This window comes from Pelmatolapia mariae, linkage group LG9, assembly GCF_036321145.2.
Source record: "Pelmatolapia mariae isolate MD_Pm_ZW linkage group LG9, Pm_UMD_F_2, whole genome shotgun sequence".
Classification (NCBI taxonomy): domain Eukaryota; kingdom Metazoa; phylum Chordata; class Actinopteri; order Cichliformes; family Cichlidae; genus Pelmatolapia; species Pelmatolapia mariae.
This window is the reverse complement of record NC_086235.1, coordinates 5,183,177-5,198,493: the sequence shown is the minus strand read 5'-3', so window position 1 is coordinate 5,198,493 and position 15,317 is coordinate 5,183,177. Positions and strand designations below refer to the sequence as shown.

General features: G+C 40.0%; 1 protein-coding gene across 1 annotated transcript; it reads left to right on the top strand.

Annotated features, from left to right (window-relative positions):
• Positions 1-3,456: 3,456 nt before the first annotated feature.
• LOC134635063 (uncharacterized) lies at positions 3,457-9,507 on the top strand. Its single transcript, XM_063484578.1, has 2 exons — positions 3,457-3,481; positions 8,939-9,507. Exons 1-2 carry the CDS (start codon positions 3,457-3,459, stop codon positions 9,505-9,507), a joined length of 594 nt encoding a protein of 197 aa, XP_063340648.1.
• Positions 9,508-15,317: the final 5,810 nt, after the last annotated feature.

The window sequence follows — 15,317 nt, the reverse complement described above, 5'->3', positions numbered from 1 at the left end:
ATGTTATATGTGTATACAATGATTATAGCTGCTCCTGTAATAAAAGGTTAATATAAGATCAACAGATATTAATGGACATCTTAATACAGTATGAATGCTGGAGATTAAATTGTTAATACAGAGTTAATGCAGAGTTATTGTTGCAGGTTATATTATAGCAGTAAAATAATTTCCTCAATCCCACACTAGGTAGTTAGTTAGTTGGGGTAGTGTATGGGGATGTTTTCTGTCTGATGGATGAATATAGTCTGGATACTCAATAATTTCCTATGGCAGTGACGTTTGACCGGGACTTTTGACCGGGACTTTTAACAAGGTGGACTAAAACACTGAAAATTCAAGAAAGAGGTGATCATCACTTCTTTATGTTCAAGTGCACAGTGTCACAGTGTGGAGGATATCATAAGCCCTCCAGGCAATCAGATGTAAAACACAATATTTATGTGTTTTAAGTTGTAAATCGGTCGGATTTGATCCAAACACGACAGAAAGGTTTTAACTGTGGAATAGAAGCAGATAATACAAAGTGTCATAACCACTTTAGTGGAAAACGCCTGCATTTCTGTAGGACTGTAATATTTTCTGTAATATGAATCTGTGTCATTGAAATTAAGTGACGTGTCTCCCACAGGTCATACAACACTTTGAAGCTTCCTCCTCTGACTACATGCAGATGCCAACAAAGGAGAGAAACACTCTGACAAAGTGCTTCTACATATATATATATATATATATATATATATAATATATATATATATATATATATATATATATATAATATATATATATATATATATATATATATACATACATATATAAACACCCATCTCGCCCCTGCAGGCGGTTTATCCTTCAAGCTCAGGTCCTCTACCAGAGGCCTGGGAGCTTGAGGGTCCTGCGCAGTATCTTAGCTGTTCCCAGGACTGCGCTCTTCTGGACAGAGATCTCCGAAGTTGTTCCCGGGATCTGCTGGAGCCATTCGCCTAGCTTGGGAGTCACCGCACCTAGTGCTCCAATTACCACGGGGACCACCGTTACCTTCACCCTCCACATCCTCTCGAGCTCTTCTCTGAGCCCTTGGTATTTCTCCAGCTTCTCGTGTTCCTTCTTTCTGATGTTGCTGTCATTGGGAACCGCTACATCAATCACTACAGCGTCTTCTTCTGTTTGTCTACCACCACTATGTCCAGTTGGTTAGCCACCACCATTTTGTCTGTCTGTATCTGGAAGTCCCACAGGATCTTAGCCCGGTCATTCTCCACCACCCTTGGGGGTGTCTCCCATTTTGACCTCGGGACTTCCAGGTTATACTCGACACAGATGTTCCTGTACACTATGCTGGCCACTTGGTTATGGCGTTCCATGTATGCCCTGCCTGCTAGCATCTTGCACCCTGCTGTTATGTGCTGGATTGTCTCTGGGGCATCTTTACACAGCCTGCACCTGGGGTCTTGCCTGGTGTGATAGACCCCAGGCTCTATGGTAAATGGCCTGCATTTGTATAGCGCTTTTCTAGTCCATAGGACCCCAAAGCGCTTTACACTACATTCAGTCATTCACCCATTCACACACACATTCACACACTGGTGATGGCAAGCTACATTGTAGCCACAGCTGCCCTGGGGCGCACTGACAGAGGCGAGGCTGCCAGACACAGGCGCCACCGGGCCCTCTGACCACCACCAGTAGGCAAACATGGGGTTAGTATCTTGCCCAAGCCAGGAGGCACCCTGGGATCGAACCACCGACCTTCTGATTAGTGGCTGACCTGCTCTGCCACCTGAGCTACAGCCACCCCTCTATGGATCTTGTGCTCAGTGCTTGTTCCTGTGCTGCCATGATTAGTGCCTCTGTGCTGTCTTTCAGTCCAGCTTTGTCCAGCCACTGGTAGGATTTCTGGATATCAGCCACCTCCTCTATCTGCCGGTGGTACATACAGTGCAGGGGCCTGTCCTTCCATGATGGTTCCTCGCCTTCCTCCTCTTTCTTGGGTTTCTGCTGCCTGAGGTATTCACTGAGCACTCGGTCAGTTGGAGCCATCTTCCCAATGTATTCTTGGATGTTCGTTGTCTCGTGCTGGACTGTGGTGCTGACACTCACCAGTCCCCGGCCCCCTTCCTTCCGCTTAGTGTACAGCCTCAGGGTGCTGGACTTGGGGTGAAACCCTCCATGCATGGTAAGGAGCTTTCTTGTCTTTATGTCAGTGGCTTCTATCTCCTCCTTTGGCCAACTTATTATACCAGCTGGGTACCTGATCACGGGCAGGGCGTAGGTGTTGATGGCCCGGATCTTGTTCTTACCGTTCAGCTGACTCCTCAGGACTTTCCTGACCCTCTGCAGGTACTTGGTGGTTGCAGCTTTCCTAGCGGCCTCTTCATGGTTCCCATTCGCCTGCGGGATCCCCAGGTACTTGTAACTGTCCTCTGTGTCTGCAATGTTGCCTTCTGGTAGCTCGATCCCCTCAGTTCTGACTACCTTCCCTCTCTTTGTTATCATTCGACTACACTACTACATATATAACACATATATAACAGTTAACACCACACAGTTAGATGACAACATGATGTAATCCACAGCATAGAAAGTGTCATAATGGCTTAAATCTAGTATAGTGGGAGTAGAAAGCAACATGACATACAATTGCAAACGTAAATTAAAACTGCTTAAGTAAATGTATGAAGTTACTGTTCTTATGCACATAATCTTCCACTGTAAGATTAACAGTATAGTGCCACTCATGGAGGGTTACCAGGGTAATCATATTTCAGGGTTCTATGTGATCACATACATTCTGATTGTTTGAGCTATATTAAAATCTTGATTTGGTTTATTTTTACAGACAGAATTTCAGTCCTTATCTTTGGCAAAGGGGAGTTGTTGAAGAAAGCTCTAATAACCAACATCATGGGCAAAGATTTATCTGAGCTATCCAACAAAAAGTTTCTCACAAACACAGAAATATATGAAAATCATACATATGAGTACATATGTACCCCAGACATGAACACACAATGTGAATATATACAGTACTTCTCTAAAGTCCACCCCCTGACATGTGCTTGGTGGTAGTTGCGGATGGGTTTTCAGATAAAGATGTGCGGCAACAGATAGATGATCTGAGCAAGAAAACTGGAAAACCTACAGATGAGTTCACAGTCGTGCTGCCTTTGAGATACAAACCAGGATGTTGCTCTTTCAAATCCTGCACCATTCAGCAGGTTTTTAGTGAACTGGACAAACTGGCTGCAGACAGAGGTCTGACTCTCTTCAGCATGAGGTAAAGATGCAAGTACACACATGCAGAGTTAGAAAGTGACATAATTTTGTACAACATGAAATTATTGTTTGATTTTCATGTTACAGGCCTGCTGATTATTCTCAGTTCCAAAATGAAATGGAGGACAAGCCAATAGATGATTACTTCTTGGATGATGATGATGATGACCTGTACGGGTGATGCACGTGAGCAGATTTGCAGATGGTGAGAGAAACATATTGAAAACGTTTGAAAAAGCTTTTGGGAACAAAGTTAAAGAACAAATGATTATCCTCTTCACACGAGGAGATGACCTGCAGCAGGCAGGAATGAGCATGAAGGATTTCCTTCATTCCTGTCCACCTGGTCTGATGGAAATAATTAAAGTGTGGAAACATGTGTGTGGTTTTTGAGAACTGCAGACCAGGTTTAGATGAAGTGCGAAAACTGATGGAATCAGTGATGAGAGTCTTAGAATAACTTCATGTATTAGATCAGAGCAGTAAATGGCTTTCTAGTGATTTTGGGGGTGTAAAATATAAACTGGTAAAGAATTAAATTATGTCCTGCAGTATACAGTTAAAATGTAATCACGGTCTGATATATTTGCAAGTGAAGCATTTGTTCAAATTTTTGCATGAATGTTGTCTTGTAATTTGTTATGTAATTTGTAACATTGATGTTAGAGTCATCAATAACAAAAGAACTTTGACAATTTTACTTTGCTTCTTTGTTAATTTCTGATCTGAAACAGCACTTAAAGTTCACAAAATAGCTGAGTGATTTGGTAAAAATCAAAAGTTTTTCCTTCACATGGTTATATAAAACCGAGAACAATACATACATGCATAAAAATAAAAAGAGTAAACATCAGAACATTTACCCCTGTTTTATGATAAAGTGAAAGAGTTAATAGTATGTATTTATTGCATTCTGCAAGTACTCACAGTAGTCTGCATACTGTAGATTCAACACTTGTATATGATAAAGCATGGAGTACCAAAAAGAGAGAATACAAATCAAAGTTAAATTTCTATGCTCTATACTGCAAAGATAACTGAAGTTAATAAAAACTTCGTTGTTCCGTACATCTAGTGCTCAGTGTCTTAATTCAAAGTTCCTTCACTGACTTTGCCACTCACAGTCTCTCCAAAATCATGGCAGTTTAAGGTGCTTGGAAAGAAACCACTGAAACCACTTCACTTGTTTAATTTTCGTGAAGATGTCCAGCTTCACCTACATACAGGTGTATGTGGTGATCTTCCAAGATCACCACCACGGGTGAAGAGCACAAGCACTGATTTGCTGCTGAGCCAAACACCTGCAGTTCTTCTCTTCTTTAGTAAATCGACTGACTTGGTTAACCAGCAGGAACACATGAGGCCCGGGACAGGAGACTTTGACACATTTCACAATCTCTTTTTGATAATTTTCCAGCCTCCAGGATACCTGGTGTGTCTACAACACTAACTACTCTGTTACCCCACCGTGTCACCTGTTTTTCACAGGCTTCTGTTACCAACGATGAAGAGGGACGGGATTTGAAAAATTTCTCTCCCAGGATGGTGTTTCCGACAGCACTCTTGCCTACACCAGTTTTTGCAATCATTACTATCCTCAAATGAGGACCTGAAACAAAACATGCAAGTTTGATTTAAAACTTGTGTTAAACATTTCTGAAAATGTTTAACACAAGTGATCATGAACAGATATCGACATTTTTCACCGGAAATTAATTATACACACAGGATTTAAGTCACTGCTTACCTGGTGGGAATAGAGATGGCACGATACCACTTTTTTATGTCTGATACCGATATCATAAATTTGGACATCTGCCGATACTGATATGAATCCGATATAGTGTGCTTTTTAATCAATAAAACTGTTTTTTTAATATCTTGCTGCATTTTGTATAAGTTCATACTCAAGTTTAAATAAACAACAACACTAAAGCTATTCTGTTATACCTGTATGTAAAAAATACACTGCGCCCAAAATATTTCATAGTTCAGCAACACTGATCAATCTAATAAACTTAAACCTACTCCATCCTTCCTATTCTGGTATTTTAAAGAGTACTTAGCAGAAATATTAAGCAACCTAACTAATAGGGTTGCAAACTCCCAGCAAAAAAAAAATAGGCTGTAGCTCAGGTGGCAGAGCAGGTCAGCCACTGATCAGAAGGTCGGTGGTTCGATCCCAGGGTGCCTCCTGGCTGCATGCCAAATATCCTTGGGCAAGATACTAACCCCATGTTTGCCTACTGGTGGTGGTCAGAGGGCCCGGTGGCGCCAGTATCCGGCAGCCTCGCCTCTGTCAGTGCTCCCCAGGGCAGCTGTGGCTACAATGTAGCCACACCAGTGTGTGAATGTGTGTGTGAATGGGTGAGTGACTGAATGTAGTGTAAAGCGCTTTGGGGTCCTTAGGGACTTAGTAAAGCGCTATACAAATGCAGGCCATTTACCCTCCACCTCATGATGCTTAACCCTTTAAGACCTACCATAGAACCAAGTCTGCCAGATCTTATATTATATTTTTACATGCTGTAGTTCCATTTTTGGGAGCATTTCAAGTTGCTATACATCAATACAACCATTATAACCCAAATTTTAATAATATGTATGCATTAAGTGCATAGTAACTACATAAATTGCAAAAAAGTGCAATAAACTACAAAAAAATTGAAAATCGTTTTTGTTTTTTTAACATATATTTCTAGTTAGAGAAATTTAAGAGGCTTATCCCTCAAAACTGTAAATACAAAAAAGTTGCACAAAATAGTTTCCCACCACAGGAAATTTATTTTAAGTGTCTTTTATAGTTTTATTTTTGAAATACACCAATTTTTATACACTGCAGGAAAAACAAAAATAAATATTGTAATGCAAATTTGCAAAAAAAACGGCATATGCATCAAAATAAACTATTTCCAGCAGTGCAATTTGAGTTCTAAGCATCTCAGAAACAACACAGAAAGTCATAAAGTCAAAGATAACTTTTAAAAACACCAGTATAGGCTGGTGAGGCCCTGAAGTTAAAAAAAAAACTACATTTCTGCGAAAATTACGTCACTTCCGGTTTTGGGCAGGTAATGGCGGACATGCGATAGTTCGCGCTGACATCTATTCCAACATAGGAAGTATTACGAACAGCTGATCAGATCGGCAAAGCCTGTTTCTGGAATATTATGTTTTTGTTGCTGCAAGCGCTTTTTATGCAATTTTTGCAAAGCTATATGTGGAAGGAAACCGTGACCTAGGGCAAGCTGATGGCATAAGATGTAAGTACAACTCCTCCTCTTTCATATGCAAAAAAAATTATTGCATTAGCTTACGTGGTTGCAGTTCTACAGGGATTTAAAAATAGTTACGCAAAATGGAGTGTGCCCGCTCCGACCGGCTTTAAAGGGTTAATCGACGTAATCAACTTTAATTTGATGCAGTGTGAAAAGAAAATGCACAGAAATAAATTATTTTTCAAGAATAATTAAATAGATTCAACATCTTTCTTCTACAGAATTGCAGACTGCACAGATGGTACCTTCCCAAAGGAAAAAGTAGTATAGCTTACTAGGGTATATTAGACTTAGCAGTTACTATATACAGTAATGGACTTCTATATATTTTACATCAGATTAAAACTTTGGGTGTAAGATTCAGATAATTATTTATTAAAAGCTCGACATTTTAAATGAGAATAAGAAAGAAAAGTATGTCTTTGTGCCCCCCTTTTCCCTGTTAATGCCCTATCGGCCCCCCTGGCTAAACTTTCCTAGATCCGCCCCTGCACAGTTACCAGCCGTCAGCTACATAGAAAAGGATCCTGGTGTAGAGAGTAATACTAAATAAATTCTAACAACAGCTTATCAAGGTTAAACGTGCTGCTGTTGTTCAGCCGCTGGTTTCCTCTTTCTGACATGAAGTGGGCCAAAAACAAAGAAGAGAGACGGACTCGCGACAGAAAAGCCGATCAGCTGATCATTAATCAGTTTCATGATTGAAGTAGCAGCAGGAGAGGGAGAGAGAGAGAAGAGGCAGTCGCTCCATATATTGGTTGTTAAGCTTAACATGGGAACGCTTTACAAACATTCAGAGATGAACTTACACACTTGCTTTACTTCTCTCTGGGAGAACTTCCTCGGAGATGAAATGCTGGTTTGGTAGCGAGGCTACAAATAAACACAGCCGCTCCATCACGTGAGCACACTGCTTGATGTGCTACGGTTACGAGCTGAGTTACGCCGTGTTGCAAGTTTTGTGAGGTGCTTTTTTGATATTTAATGGATCGGATTACATTTTTTATTTCTCTCCGATATCCGATCCAGTAATTTACGTCAGTATCGGACCGATACCGATACATAATATCGGATCGGTCCATCTCTAGGTGGGAATGAAGCTATATTTTGTCTTCACTGTTGTCACTGCATAGGTGAGACAGATAAATGCTAAAGCTACTGTTCAACTTGTTTGTAGCTTCACAACTGACACACCCCCATTATTTGCATAACAGCTCTATATAATAGGCAGGGAGCAGCCTGCAGACACCACACAGTGTTTCACTGCTCTGGACTGAAGAATCATGTCTCAAAGTTCTGCTAATAATTAATTACATGGTATGACTACTGACTCTTCACTGTCTTATTAACAAAGATATCATATATTGATAAAGTAAAGCATACTGGCATATTTTTAAATAACTGCATGCAGATTTGTTTTTAGGGTGTTTAAATGTTTTAAATAAATAAAGAAGAAAACTGGCATATAAAACACTGGTTACAATTTTCAGTCTCATATGGATTTGTGCCCTCATGTAGAAGTATTTCATGAAACATTTTAATTGTATTAACAACATGTTGAGCAAGCATTTAGAGTGTTTGCTTAAGTAAAACTCATAAAGTCTTAAAATGTAGTAGAGTAGAAGTAAAAAGCACTATCACATGCAGTAGAAATACTTCAAATACATTACAAATCTACTTTAATTCATTCGTTAGTATGTTTTTTATTATGTTATAATATTTTAATGTTTCAGAAATAATAATTCTTTTGCCCCCAAAACAAAGTTTCCTGGTGATTTAATTTAGTTCTGTTAAACTACAGGTCTGCTGCTGATCCCCAATCTATGACAGCTTTGGGAGACCTCAGCTTAAATTTATGTTTAAGAAGCAAACATGAATGGATGGAAGGCAAGACTCAGTTTTATCAGCAGTATCTCACAATATTGTCAAGTTGTGTTCAAAAGCATTTATTTGGCCTTTTTATAAAAGTGGCAGATGTAACAAAGAGCCCTACACCGTCCCCGGAAATAGTTTCAAATATGGGACATGTTTTGAAATTATTATCTTTATTATTAACGGTTTTTTTTACTTTTTATCTAACCAGGAAGTTAAAATATTGAGATAAAGAGTCTCTTATGCAGGAGCATCCTTGGCTGATAGGCAAGGAAAGGGAGAATTTACACAGGAGCATACCCAGGTTTGAACTGTCATGCTTCCTGCACATTAAAAAGATGTAATGTAAGGTGGCATGGTGTAATTATGTGAACCGCATGCAGATATATTTATGTGTATAGTTGAAAGCATATTATCCTGTTTGCATAAAAGCCTTGTAAGTAATTTAACTATAGATGATTGTTTTTCAGATCTATTTCACTTTCACTTATTTTTGTTCTTCATCAATGCAGGAAATCACTTTGACACCAAAGTGAACCTTGTTCTTCTGGGAATGACCGGTACGGGAAAGAGTGCCAGTGGAAACACCATCCTCGGAAAGAAATTCTTCAAGTGTAAACCAAGTTCAAAGCCGGTCACCACAGAGTGCCAAGTGGCAGAATCAAAGATAAATGGCATACATGTACGTGTCATTGATAACCCAGACATCTTTGATGATGACATCAACTCACGAGTTTGGGACACACATGTAGAACAATGCAAAGAGCTTTGTGAGTCAGAACCTTGTGTGTATTTACTTGTGATGCAAGCAAGCAGATTTACAGATGGTGAGAGAGACATAATAGAAAAACTAGAAAAAGTATTTGCAAGCAAAGTTAGAAAACAAACAATCATCCTGTTCACCAGAGGAGACGACCTGCACTGTGCAAATATTAAGCTGGAGGATTTTCTTCACTCCTGCCAACCCGGTCTGAAAGAAATCATTCAGAAGTGTGACTACAGGTGTGTTCTTTTTGAGAACAGTAGTGTTTCCAGGGCCTTTTATGCCTTATTTTGGATGCCTGGAAACACTACTCCATGAACTCACTAAGAACTTTAAAGTCTTTTTTTGTAGAATTTGTGCAGAACCTCTGTACAGAAGTCTCGACCGGCTCTCTGTTTAAAGGATCTGAGTCTTTGATCTACGGGGTTTTACCACGACTGATTAACAGGTGGGAGGATTGGCCCAGCACTCACTGACTCTATCTGAATGCCTACCCTGGAGTGAGATAGATGATGCACACCACTAGGGTCCCTAAGTAAGCCGCGTTCATTTATGGTAGCTCCACCCTAATGATCTATGGCACTTGGAAATTTTTTGGAGAATTTGGTTTTTTGGCCTGGGAAAAAAGCCCCCAGGAACTGTTCATTTTAGAAGCTATAAGACCCTATAAGAACCTCAATAAGGTGGTTGCGAATAGTCATGCCAAAAAAAGGAAATGTCCACAAAATAAACTTTTATTTGCGACTTTAATTGAAGATTGGACACTTTATTAAGTAAATGTTAAATAATTAAATCTAAACTGTTGCTAAATACCTACAGAGAGTTTATATAAGGCTTTAGTGAGAGATAGAGAACCACAGTGGGTTGGAAACAGAAGACCAAACCCACAGTTTCTTGCTACAAAAATGCACTGTCTGAACCAGAGTCCTCGAATCGTCGGCGATGCTCTGATGAAACTAATTGTTATCTGCAGAGGGTCTTTGTTCATCCTCTGACACAACCAACACCCAGTGTTACCAGTATCCAATCATCTATTGTGACATCATCTGATTTGAGCTTATCTTACTGTTCTCTCTCCCCCCTGCTTCATCACTCTAGAAAAAGCAATTTTATTACAACTGTCACATTTATTCAATATAATTCCCTTCACTTTCGATAATTTCAACATGACTTCTTATCATGTTGAACAGAATTGCACTCTTTCTCCTTGTTACAAATAAGTTTTTACTTCCATTGTCACAAAGTGCTTGCTCATAGGGCGTCATGTAACTGGGGTTTTCTCCCCACAATATCACAATAGCCTTGAGATGTTGTCATCTCAAGGCTATTGTGATATTGTGTCAATTTTTTTTCAGTCTTGTTGCTTCACTGCAAACAGAGAGTGTCACAGCGTGCAGACATCCACACAGCCTCTGCCTGCAGCAGACAGAACCATGTCTCATAGTAAGTTTACTGTCACTGTTTCTGTAATGTTATATTTTTAAAAGCATAATCCATGTAAAAGCAACGCTTTTATATATACTAAATACTTATTCAAATCAAGTGTTAAGATTTTATATATAGTGTTACTATCAAAAAATTAAACTGTGATTCACTATTTTCACAACCAAGATTTCAGTTGTTGTCTTTGGAAAAACAGAGTCTTTGAAGAAAGCCCCAATAACTCACATCCTGGGGAAAGATTTGTCTGTGCTACCTACAAGAAAGATTCTCAAAAAAAAAGAGAATTATACATTTGAGATCACATGTACACCTGACTTTGACATATTCTATGATGACATACAGGAACAATTTCCTAAGAATTCCCACAGTGAGATGTGTTTGTTGGTGGTAGAGGATGGGTTTTTACCAGAAGATGTGGGGAAGCAAATAGAAGATTTGAGTAAGAAAACTGGAAAACCAAGAGAAGAGTTCACAGTCGTGCTGCCACTGACATATGAACCCTCAGATTACTGTTTCAAATCCTGCACCATCCAGCAGCTGCTGTTGTCCCCTTGTGGGACAATTAAAGGATTATTCTATTCTATTCTATTCTATTCTATTCTAATTTACAGTGTGAAAGTTATTCTGTAAAATGAACTCACAGATAATCACAAAATAATTGCCTAACATTTGAACAAGAAGAGTTTCATTTTAAAAATATGGCTATTTGAAATAGATTTACATCTTGTTGTTAAATAAACCACTGACTTCCTCCCATAGTTAAGCTCATTAAACTGTAATAGAATCAAATGAATGCTGAAATTAATAAACTCAAGTTATTTCATGCACCTAGTGTTTCTTTGGTTTCCAATATTTTTATCAGACAGATCTATCACAGACTAAGACATTGAAATATTACAAAAAACTACTATTACACATAATAGGTATTCATGTAAAGAGAGCAAACCAAATATTAAGCGAAAATGTTGTCCTTATTGTTAATACAACAACAACAACAATAATAATAATATTAAAATTAAACAATATAAATTTCACAAATAATTTGGTATATGTAAAGTTAGTACCATAAGTTTTGTTTTTCACCTACTTATTGAAACATTTTCCAATTATAGTTATATAATGGACATGGACTAAGTGTGTCCATGTCAGCTTTCATTTGAGGGTATCCACATTCAAATTGGGTTTAGGATTCTCAGCTAATTAACATGTGTCACCCACATTTTAAAGGGACAAATGTTGGACAATTGAGTACAGGCTATTTCATGGGCAGGTGTTTGAAATTCCTTCCTTATTTCATTATCAATTAAGCAGACAAAAGGTCGGGAGTTGATCTGAGGTGTAGCGCTTCCATTTGGATGATTTTGCTTTGAACAGACAACATACAGTCAAGGAGCTCTCTATGCAGGTGAAACAAGCCATCCTTAAGCTGCCAAAACAGAAAAAAAACATAAAAGAAATTATTTCAATATTAGGAGTCGCAAAATCTACATTTTGGAACTTCCTGAGAAAGACACACAGCACTGGTGAACTCAACAATGCCAACAGACCTGCACGTCCACAGAAGACGACAGTGGTGGATGATCCCAGAATCATTACCATGTTGAAAAGAAGCCCCTTCACAACAGCGAAACAAGTGAACAACACTCTCCAAGAGGTAGGCGTATGGATATGAAAGTCTACCACAAAAAGAAGACTGCATGAAAGTAAATACAGACGGTTCACTGAAAGGTGATCATGGGTCATGATCCAAAGCATACCACATCATCTGTAAAACACAGCAAGGGCAGTGGGATGGCTTGGGCATGGCTGTCAGTTGCACTGGGACAAGGTTTATTCATGATGTGACACAGGACAGATGCAGCAGAATGAACTCCTGAGGTGTTCAGAGATAATACTGTCTGCTCAAATCCAGCTAAATGCAATCTGTCATGATCCTGGGTCATTTTGACCCAGCATTTTGTGTTTCCTTTTGGTATCACCTTGTTTTTTGTGTTACTTCTGATTTTGGTGTTAGTTCTTAGGGTTTGGTTCTTGTGTTTAGGGCTTTAGTGTTTTTTCAGCCCTACCTGTGTCTGTCCTCTGTGCTCTGTTTGTGTCCCCGAGTTTGTGTTGTAAAACAGTCTGTGAGTTTCCTGTTTTACTTTGTAGGTTTGTGTCCCGTTATGCCCATTAGTTCCAGCTGTGTCCCCTCCTGTGTGCCATTTCCTGATTACCTGGTGTGTATATTTATAGTGTGTGTCTGCCTGTGCTCCTTGTCGCGTCGCCTGTGTTTCTTGGTAATTCCAGTGTCTCTCTGCCCCTTATTTCTGCTTTCCTTTCTCCGCTCGTCATCCCCGGTGTCACTTCCTTATGTTTTTCCATGAGTTATGGTTTCGGGTTTGGTTTGTTATTAGTTTCCCCAGTTTAGGTTTATGTTTAGTTCTGTCCTAGCTTTCGTTATTTTCCACTGTAAATAAATCCTCATTCACATCTCCACCACCGTCTGCATCTTGGCTCCTCATTCATTCCTCCACACGACTGCTGTCCCAGCCGTGACAGTACGACGCGACCAGTATGGATCCAGCAGACTCACTGAGGGAGCGCTTCTTGCCTTTTGACGGGACCTGGCTAGCGCTTGGTGGGCCTCCGTTCTGCCGTTCCTTGCTCGCAGTCTACCCTTAGGCCCATAAGGCAGATGGAAAATGACCCAAAACATATGGCCAAAGCAACCCAGGAGTTTATTAAAGTAAAGAATGTGACCAAATCAGTCACCTGATCTTAACCCAGTTCAACATTTCACTTGTTGGAGACTAAACTTCAGACATGTATACGTACTGGAAAGGGAGGAACGCTGGTTTGAGTAGAGAATCAAGAAGGCCATTTAAGTGAAAAGGGAAAGACCATTTTTGAATCAAGGAGGGGAGCTAAGGATACATCTTTCACTCTCTTACAGTGGTGTGATTGCAGCCATTCCCCAACTCTCTGTGAATTATACTCATGGACATTGATCATTAGTTGTTGATCTGTGGTGTCAGGATCCTGGGTCATTCGACCCAGCGTTCTTAGTTTTTCCTGTGTTCCTGTTTCATGTTAAGTTCATTTGTTCATTTGTTATTCTTGGAGTTATTTTATCGGTCCTAAGTTGTTTAGTTTATTGAGCTTCCGAGTTATCCGAGTGACTTATAGGTTATCCGAGTGACTTATATAACATGTTTAACCTGAGTAGCGAAAGAGCGGGGGTCTGAAAATGATGAAGCCGGGAGTCCGCTGCTCTTGCTGGCTCGAGTGACTATTGAACCCCCCGGCTTGCTATCCAGCAAGTGGGTAACAGATGTCTCCGAAAACGTCGGCACACTTTTGCAAATATACGATGTCTTGATAAACCAAGCAGATATTTGACATTTACGCAGCTACTTTCTCGCCTGAAAATATGTTAAAAGTTTATTTTGTGACCCAGAAAGATTAATAAGACTAATTTTAAAACTTAGTAGCGGCCGCCATTGTTGGCAGCTGAAATTTGGCTGGGCTGCGCTATGAATTCTGGGATATGGTGGGCCACGAAGGACACACCCGACCCATCCTTCAAATTCGGGGAAATGAAGGACGCATTTGTCGGCAGCATTTGAAGGAGACAGCCTTCGTCGCCTGGCTGTGACGTAATCGGCCTTCAAACGCAGCCTCCGGAGGATGCAGCCGACGTTTTGGGACACAGCTCATGTCTTATGTGAATGTGTCCTGCTTTGCTTCCTTGTCTCGTCAGTTCTGATTTCTCCCAGCTGTGCTCTCCTTCTGTGTCTCATTCCCTTTGTTACTTCCCATTGTATTTAAACCCTGTGTTTCTCTGAGTCAGTGTCGCGTCGTCCCTCATGCTGTGTGGATCTCCCTGTGTCTCCCTGTGAGTTTAGTTTGTGATTTCCCAGTTTAGTTTAGTTTGCTTTTGTATGCTTTTTCCCTGCCAGCAAATAAAGCTGAGTATTTTGAGTTCATCCCTTGAGTCTGAGTGCCTGCATTTTGGGTCCAACTCCTGCCTGCCACACAGCCCTTCATGACATATAGTTAGGACACTTTGCATATTAATGATCAAGAGACTGACCTCCCAGCCCTCTGTTCATTCAATGGTGCTAGCTTCAGTCATTATGTGAATGTACTGTTTATAAGGCTGTGGAAACCTGCAGTCAACTGAGACTGAAGAAGTCACTTGGATGAGTGACGAAACTTTCTACCACTGAAAACTCTACATCCACATGAACAGAATCAACTTTTTGGAATCACCTGAGATGCTCTGGATTTTTCTATTGGACGCAATGAACCTGTAACTATACAGCCAGCTCAACTGAGTAAGATCTACTCAGATATTTTAACACCACTAGACTACTTGACACTCTCTTATCGCCATCATGACAGTCCAGAGCTTCCTCAAACGGAATAAGGCTGCTGCCATAAGGCTGGAACAAACGTGACAGAAAGTTGGATACGGATGTTGAAATACCTGTAACACTTGTAGGTGGAAACCCTTAAGTGTATGTTTTCAGTGACACCGATGTTGATAACCACAAAATGAATCACAAACATCCAGGAAGGTCCGATAGAAGGAAATACTCCGAAAGAAATGTCAGAAAAGCAGGAAGTTCCCTGTAAATGATTTAATAAACAAAACTGTCATTGCTTGGATTCAGTTGATGTTTATCTTGTTCTTTGGTCCACAC

Excerpts from the sequence above, each read along its gene's own strand:
- LOC134635063 (XM_063484578.1), top strand. The coding sequence starts at position 3,457 with ATGCACGTGAGCAGATTTGCAGATG. Across the intron at positions 3,482-8,938 it reads CGTGAGCAGATTTGCAGATG|GAAATCACTTTGACACCAAA; the intron begins GTGAGAGAAACA and ends TCATCAATGCAG.